General features: G+C 39.3%; 1 protein-coding gene across 1 annotated transcript; it reads right to left on the bottom strand.

Annotated features, from left to right (window-relative positions):
- Positions 1–6,346: 6,346 nt before the first annotated feature.
- On the bottom strand, positions 6,347–6,864 carry LOC123457088 (60S ribosomal protein L23a-like). The gene has a single exon (XM_045141173.1). It carries the CDS (start codon positions 6,862–6,864, stop codon positions 6,394–6,396), a length of 471 nt encoding a protein of 156 aa, XP_044997108.1. The 3' UTR covers positions 6,347–6,393.
- Positions 6,865–9,184: the final 2,320 nt, after the last annotated feature.

Here is a 9,184-nt window from a genome sequence, read left to right as displayed (position 1 = left end):
GAGTGGAATTTTTAAGGGGAAAGTGACAGGGGTGGGAATTATCATGTGTTTCTGTCCATAATTATGGAAGATGTCAATAACAAAAATAAACAAAAAAGACGTCTCTATTTCTTGGGAAATAAATTGGCTATCAGGTCATGTTTGTTTCTGTTCTGGTGGACAGCCTTACCCTTATATTGGAATGATCTGGTCTGAGAGTTTTGGCTGCATTTACAATCCAAGGCAAGTACAGATTTAATAGCAGCTTACGTGTGTGTGCTTTAATATGCTTATATACAGGGGAGATTAGGTAACCCAAACAGAGGAGACAAAAATCACAGAATTCCATACTTTCTATGTGTGCTGCGTTTTCTAGGTATATATTATAATAGGCCCTAAGTGACCCAAATGATAGGTCAATTCTGTTAGCAAAGACAGTATCTATGTATTTATTATAGTAGGACTTAAATCCCATTGAAATTGGGTGATTTAAATTTGCTATCAATAATAACAAAGGAGGGAGGAAAGGGGAAGGGAAGGGGTGGGAAACACAAATCTAGATGCAAACGGCAATGGTACCATAAAATTCTACCTTCTAAAAGGCAGGTCAAATGGCTGAACCTTCACCAGGCCCTTAGAAGGAACACCTGAGTGACAAGACACTGGAGAGGGTATGATGAAGACTGACCTTAATCTTTCACAGCTTCTTTCTCTCTCTTCTGTCTAACTCTTTAATATTAGTTATCTTTTTCTTCATTGCCTTAGTGGGCACTGACCTGTAACTCCCAGTATCAGCATGTGGCTATCATCCACAATGAACTTTTGATCAGAGACCTACATTGTTTCCTAAAAGCAAGACAGATTTCTCTAAGAGTACTTGATGACCCACAAAAGGTTAGTGATAAGACATTACTGCTGAAGACACCTTATGCGTTTGACACATAAAATGGGATGGCATGCGCGGAAGCTGGAAAGAGTCAGCCCCCAGACAGTCAGTGTATCTAGTGCCAGAAGGTGATACATGGGTGACTGGGGGAAATGACCAATATCTTTCCAAGCAACTCATGGTCTAATCTACTTAGCAGCAAATTACCTGTCATGATGCTCGCAGAAGTGCAGTTGCTGCACACAGCCATGGTGGGAAACTAACTACTCTTGATTTGGCTAACTGGTCCCCTCAGTGGTACAGGACCCATAGCTGGAGCTGGGAGACAAGTCAGAACCATATACAAACATAAGCCTACTCTCCATTATCAAGATACCACTAATCATGGGCTACAAGAGGGCCTACACCTATTAAACTCTCTATAAAAAAAGTAAGGGTTATCTCATTTGTCTGGTGCTAACTTACTCTTCATTGGAGAATCTGCTTCGGTTTTTCAGATACATGCAGATCCTAAGGAGAGAACCATCCCATCATACTTCCCATGGGCCCCGGGTGAAAAAAAAAGCAATTGGCAAAACAAGCAAGGCTGCTGTTTTCTTGGGGAACTGGGTACGAGCACAAGGGTGAAGGAGATCAACACAGAGAAAAATCAACTCCTACCAAATCAGATATCCAGAGACCCTGAGGCCCCCCACACCTCATCACTGAAGCAGACCAAAAATGAACCCAACATGGCACAGGGAAATTTTGCAGAAAAGGGGGTGGAAAGAATGTCAGAGCCACATGTTGGATCTTGATATGCAGAGACGTTTATCCTACCCATAACTGTGAGATTACTCCAGAATGCACGACCCATATACCTCAACAAGGAGGGGCCAGGGGGAGGGGGGAGGGTATGGATGACCCTAACAATGGTACCAAATTTACTGTATTCGCTGAGTTCAAAACTAATTAATAAAAAAAGTATTGGAAAGAAAATAGTAAATGAATGTCTCCATAACTGTTTATTTTGCCTGAATTTATAAATTTATATAGTTAATGCATATTATCTACACTCTCTGTGTTTCAGAATCAGTTCTTTATTTTTTCACAGGAATACATCTATCTTAATTTTTAATGTTTATTATTATTTCATTAACAATACCAACATAGTTTATAAGGATAAGTCATGTGTTGGTATCATCTTTTCCCTCATCTCTACCCACATTCCATTGGGGACTATCCTCAGTGGGGTTGTACATATTACCTAAGGGTTTGTGCTATATGTATTGTGGGAGCAGCCATCAGATTTTTTGGGGGAGTGCCTCTGGGCATGATGTCTCAACCTGTATAACTTACAATTGTTTTGCCCTCTGTTCTGCAAAATTCCCTGAGCCATGGTGGGCGAGTTTTAAGTCTACTTTAGTGGTGAGCTCTTAGGAGCCTCTGTATCTCTGATCTGGTAGATGTTGAGTATCCTCAGAGTCTGCCTCCTACACACTGGTGCTGATTATCAGGTTCAGCATAGGAGCAGTGCTCTTGATTATCTTCCCAGTTACTCTGTGATTTCAGCTGTTGCTAGCCTGAAGTGTGAGGGGTACTTTATCTCCTGAGGTCTCTCTACTCTGCGTGCACACCCTCTGGCACTGAGTATCCTGGAATTGGGGTCACCAGGCCCTTCAATCAGGAGGGTGGAGCAAGGGGCCTCCTTCAGCAACATGCTTGCGGGATACAAGTAGCCCCAAGCCAGCCACAGAGGGACCTAGTTGCACCAGGGAAGTGGGAGGAGCTGGGGAACAGGGAGATCTGGCCTGCTCAGTCTGCGGGTGCACCCTCTGGGGCCCCAAGTGTATTTCTTAGTGGGGCAATTCCTACAGTTGCTGGCCAGGGACAACTAAGGCTACTTACCAATGAAGGTTTTTCTTATCCTTGCCATTCAAATTGTATTAATGTTACTCGTGACTGATGGCCATTCTACAATTACAGGTCAGGGTACACTAAAGCTATTTTATGAAGGGCATTCATACACATGGTGGGCAGAGATAATAAAGGCCATATTTCAGGGTAATTCTTACGCTTTTGGACAGGGGGAATCTACTAGGAATATTTCTCAGTGGGGGTAATTCCTCTATTTGCTTATCACAGTATTTGAAATATATTTTCGAAGATCACAGTGAAATATGCCTATGTTTAAATGATTGTTGCTCTCTCACATTCTGGTCAAAGTTTACTCAGCTATTTATTAGTTGGCTCTATTTTCACACTTTCTCAACACAGTACATGAATGCTAATTCTCAATGAGTACAGTCCTTACACTTGCTAGTTAGAGCTAAGGATGAGGACTTATCAATGAAGATCAGTCCCACACTTGCTGATCCTTTTCCTCTAAGGCTGTTTGCACAATGAAGTCTTTCACACACATACTTACCAGAGGCTACTTTGGCTATTTCTCAGCGAGTTCATTTCTAATGTCTCCTGTTCATAGATTATGAATGTAATTTCTTAATGACAGCCATTGCTACCCTTGCTTTGGACAGTCTATTAAGGCTGTTTTGTAATTAGGCAATTGCTACAATTAATGGTCTGGGCCTAGTAGTATAAATATTATTTAAAGAGGACCATTCCTACACTTCATGGTCAGATTCTCATAAGGAAATTTCTAGAGGCAGGCATTTCCTACCCTCTTTTGTCATTGTCCACTGCTGCTATTTTACACTGAAAGCCATTCCTTCTCTTACCAGTAACAGCCTACTAATACTATTGGTAAATGATGAATACTGTTTCAGTTAGTGTTCAGAGCCTCTGGATGGTAGTTCTCAAAAGGGTGATGTAAATTTGTTATTTCTACACCTGCAGGTCAACTTATTCAACAGCCATTGCTACATAAAGTCTATCCCTACACTTGTTTATCAGACAGCACAAAGGGTATTTTTCAAAGAGGGCAATTATTACACCTCCTGTTCTAACGTAACAAAGTCTATTTTTCAATAAACCTATTTCTCTATTTGCTGATCAGAGCAACCGGGAGCTACTTAATAGAGATACCATTCTGTCTATTGTTGCTGGCCAGATTCTATTAAGTCTGCCCTTCAACGAGGGCCATGGTGTTCATACTTACATGTGTTTTCCTTAGTTCACTGAGGTTATTTTTGAATGTAGACTATTCTTACCATTGCTGCTAACTTCTACTAATACTGTTTCTCAGTGGTGGCCATAAGCACATTTGCATTTGCACTCTTCTATTTCTGAATAATGGCAGTGCCTACACTTTCCTATCAGAGTCTCTAAAGATTTCTCATAGTCGAATCTGTATATTGTTGGTCATAGTTAACAAATTCTATATCTAAATGTTGGCCATTCTTACACTTTCTCATCAAATCTACTAAGGCTATTTCTCAATAAGAACTATTGCAGACTTGCTATTCATACTCTAATATGGGCATTTCCCAAAGAAGGCTATTCACACACTTGTTTCTCAGAGACTACAAATTCTATCAATTACTGAAATTATTAAACTTCCAGTTCAGAAACTTCTGAGGTTATTTCTCAATGATAGCTGTTTGTATACATGTTGGACAGAGTCTGCTCAGGATTTTTCTTAACCCGGGTCATTCTTACTCGTGTATATCACAGTCTTTGAAGTCACTTTCTCAAAGAGGACAATTGTAGCAATCGCTGCTTATAGCCAAGTGACTAATGATCAATGGTTCCTGTACTTGGACATTCAGTGAGGAGTTTACTAAGATAATTGTTCAATGATGGACAATCTACCACTTGCCAGTCTTTGCCTATGACAGATTCCAACACTTGCTGCTCGGTTTATTATAAAGTATTTTCTCTTTGAGGACAATTACTACCTATTATGGACAGATACTACTAAGTTTATTGCTCAATAGGGGCTATTCCTCCACTTGCTGATCGGATTTTGATGCTATTTTCTAATTAGAGTGATTATTCCACTTGTGGTCAATTTCTACTCTGCTATTTCTCAATGAGAGCAACTCATAAAATTGCTTATCAGAGTCGAGTAAGCGAAGACCTCACACTTCTGGTCAGAAGTAACAAAGGCTATTCCTCAATGAGATCAATCCTTAATCTCACTGGTTAGAGTATACTAAGGTAGTTTCTCAGGAAGATCATTTCTTACACTTGCTGTTCAGAGTTTAAAAATGTCATTCATGAGGGATAACTCTGCACTTGCTGGTCCAAGGATAGAGTGTCTTTCATCAATGATTGTAATTTATTCCCCTGTTGGTGAGAGTCTACTTAAGCTATGTTTTAATGAGGATGATTCCCAGACTTGTTTGTCAGAATTTGCTTCGTATATATGTCAGAGAGAGAGCCATGCATTACCTTTATGTTCTGTGACTCTGAAGTGAATTCCTCAGTGAGGGCAGTTTCAAACTGTCTGGTCCAAGTCTATGTAAGCTGTGTTTTAATATTCATTTACTTACACATTAGCAAATAGGACAAGGAAAGATGGACAGAATGGTCATGCTATGCCTTCAGCTACTATAAATGTACTCCAGACATATGCACTATTTGTGAATGTGGCCTTAAATGCACGCTGTTTAATTGAACCTGACATGTTAGGCTTTGCAACAAAGCATCTTAACTGGCGAGCCATATATTCACTCTCTAAACTACTTATCAATAAGGACAGTTCCAACATTTCTGGTTAAGTGACTAATAATTATATGTCTCCATGAAGCCATTTACAGCTGCTCGACTGAGTGTACTAAGTCCAGTTAACCACCAAGAAAATTTCTACATTTTCTTCTGCGTTACTTAAGACCCTTTTAAAGTGGTCTATCCCTACAATTGCTTTTAAGCATCTAAGTCTATATTTAAATGGAAGTCATTTCATATCCTTTTTCATAGTTGAGAATTTTTTTCTTATTTTATTTATTTATTTATTTATTTATTTATTTATTTATTTATGAAGGACAGAGAGAGAGAGAGAGAATGAATATGGGCATGCCAGGGCATCCAGCCACTGCAAATGAATTCCAGACACATGTGCCACCTTTTGCATGCAGCTTACATGGGTCCTGTGGAATTGAACCTCAGTCCTTTGGCTTTTCAGGCAGGTGCCTTAACCACTAAGCAATCTTTCCAGCCCCATTATTGAGTATTTTTCAATGATAGTGAGTCCCACACAGTCTTTTCAGGTTATGAAAACAGTTTCTCAATGAGGGCTATTACTATACTTGCTATTCGAGTATACTGAAGTATCTGTTCAATGACTAACATTCCTACCTTTGCTGGTCCAATTTTATCAAGCTTGTATTTAAATGAGGGCAATTATTGTACAAACTTGTTTATGAGGGCTATTTCTCTATGAAAGTGATTAATAAACTAGCTGATCAATAACTGCTATGGTAATTTCTCAGTAGGGACCATTCCTGCACTTGCTTCTCACAGACTACTGAGGAACTATCTTATTGAGTGCCATGTTTGCACTTGCTGCTCAGAAAAATAGAGGCTATATTTCTTTTTTTGTATAGTGAAAAAAAAGGTGTATTTAGAATTAACCAGCTGGATCCAGTTTAGATGATCCTAATTTTATTGGCAACATCCAAAGCATCATAATCGGGAGCCAGCCGAACATAGGCCTTCTTCTCTCCATCAGGCCCGATCAGGGTGTTGACTTTGGCCACATCAATGTCATAGAGTTTCTTCACAGCCTGTTTGATCTGGTGCTTGTTAGCCTTAACGTCTACAATGAACACCAGGGTGGTGTTGTCTTCTATCTTCTTCATGGCCGACTCGCTGTTCAGGGGGAACTTGATGATGGCATAGTGGTCAAGCTTGTTTCTCCTGGGGGCACTCTTCCGAGGGTATTTAGGCTGCCTCCGGAGGCGCAGTGTCTTGGGTCGCTGAAAGGTGGGTGACGTGCAGTTCTTTTTCTTTTTGTGGCTGTGGACGCCTTTCAGTGCGGCCTTCTTGGCCTTCAGGGCCTTTGCTTTGGCTTCAGCTTTGGGAGGGGCAGGAGCTTCCTTCTTTGCTTTTGGCGCCATCTTGGTGAAAAGGGTTTCTCGAGGCTATTTTTCAATGAGACTAATTCCTATACCTCCCAGTCAACATATACAAAGGTAACATCTCAGTATGAGAAATTTCAATGTTTGTGGGTCATAGTCTTGTCATGTACATTTTAAAATGTGACCCTTTCCTAATTTTCCAAATTTTCCCAGTCTATTAAATCCATTACACAAACAGGGTAAATTGTTGAAGACAATTGACCCACTTGCAGGTCACTGTCTCCTGAGGCTAAATTTTGAGGGCACTTACAACATTTGTAGAGATTATAAACACTATTTTTTAATTAGTGTCAAAATTCAGTTTCTGGTTCTATGAACGACATTTATTCAATGAGAGTAATTTTGACCCTGTCCAGCTAGAGGCTACAAATGCTATTCTCTAATAAGTGCCATTCCTATTGTTGGTGGTCAGCAGCAGCCAAGTTCATTTCTCAATGAGGGCAATTCCTACAGTTGACACAGAGTCTATTATATTAATTTCTTAAATACCTAATTTTACACTTTCTGGTCTGAAACTGCTAAGCTGTTTCTTAATAAAGCTCATTCCCAACCTTTCTTATCATAGCCTCTGAAGCCTATTCCTCACAAAGTGCAATTCATACTATTATTGTTCATAGTCACCCAAGTCTATTTGTCAAAGATGGTCATCCTTATACTTTCTGAACAAAGACTACAGTGGCTGTTTTACAAGGAGGGCTGTTTGTACACATGTGTTCAGTCTACTAAAGCAATTACTCCAGGCGGGCTACTACTCTGCTTGTTCGTCACACTGTTACATTTCTTTCTCGATATGTCTCATTGCTTCTCCTGCTTATACTTGATCTTGTATCAGTGCCCAGAGATTTACATATATCAGTAATATTTACTGAATGCTTATGTCATAGACTATAATTTACCTATATATGAATATATCAATAATTAAAAAGTTTTTGTGAAGTCAGTTGTATCGTTTTCCTCAATTTCCACACTCCTCTTGATTTTTTAAACATCTGCTAATTAGGTCATCCATGGCCTCCCTTTTTATGCATTTCATAAAACAAAATTTTATTTTTTTGTTTTGTTGATTTAGTGTGGCATTCAGTTTTCTGAATCAGCTTTTGAAAATATGTAACATGTAATGAAAAAGGGCATGAAAAGGGGAAGAGATTCCAGGCGGAAAGACCATGAGTTCAATTGAAAAGGGAAATTACAATTCAGAATGGAGTCTTTATGATTCTTGATCCATTGTGAAAGTGTTGTCCTCATCTTGAGGTCACCTAGAAATGTTAAATAATAGTGGAATATAGGTGGCAAGATTCAGTACATGATCATTTTCAAGAGAAGAAATGAGATAATATAAGAGTTTTACAGCAAAGATGCATAAAATTATGATGACAAAACCTAATACAACAGGAGGCCATCTGAGGCTAGCCATGTACAAGTTACATTTGCATATCTTCAAAGATTTGCCAAGTTGTGATTATTATGGTACTGAGGATAGAATTGCAAAGTTTTGTGTATACTTTAAGGGTTAAGGAAGAAAGCACCAAGAAGGTTACAAGTACCTGGGAGCCACCCATAGAGATGTTGAATTTCATTTACAAATAGTTATTTTTCAATGGAAAGAAGGCCATTGGCAAAAAAATAAAAAATAAATAAATCATAGAAATGTAACAACAGTGTTACAAAAAGCATTCACTTACCAAAACTTATGACAATATTGTAAAGTACATTCACTTACCAAGTCCCTTAACTTGTTTTTAAACTAACACACACCTGACATCTATCTTGGGTCAATTTTATTATTGTTTACATGATCTACACTGTATTCTCTGGTAGCGTTTTCCATTTGCAAGTACTAATAATTTCTTTTGAATTATTGAGTTAATATTACCAACTCCAATTTTTATGTATTGAGCTTTTAAATTAATTTTATGTACTCACTAAATGGTGGTCTTCATGGAGGACAGGTGTCTGAGAAATACAATGAAGTGGAGAAAACATTGCTTTTTATACCAGTTGCTGATAGACAAGGCAGCTAGTATTGAGGTTTTGGAAAACAATGCATTCCTTGAATGGAAAATGTGTTGGTGGGTGAGGCGGTCTGGACTGATTGATTAGGCCAGATCCTGGTATCTGGCCCCCTCCCACCTCCCCGGTCTGTGCTGCCTGCACTTGTCTGTGTCCTGGCGTGCACAGCACAGATAGGCCAGTTTCATTTTCCCTTGTTCCTCCTATTCCTCTGGTGCCTGTGTGAGATGTGGAGTCATGCTTTTTGCTCTGGTGTCTTGACTCACCCCTTGGTACCCACATCCCTGTT

The sequence above is a fragment of the Jaculus jaculus genome, chromosome Y (assembly GCF_020740685.1).
Source record: "Jaculus jaculus isolate mJacJac1 chromosome Y, mJacJac1.mat.Y.cur, whole genome shotgun sequence".
In the NCBI taxonomy this organism is placed as follows: Eukaryota; Metazoa; Chordata; class Mammalia; order Rodentia; family Dipodidae; genus Jaculus; species Jaculus jaculus.
Note: the sequence above shows the minus strand (reverse complement) of the source record. Positions and strands in the feature narration are given on the sequence as shown.

Coding starts and splice junctions, on each gene's coding strand:
- LOC123457088 (XM_045141173.1), bottom strand. CDS start 6,864: ATGGCGCCAAAAGCAAAGAAGGAAGCTCCTGCCCCTCCCAAAGCTGAA.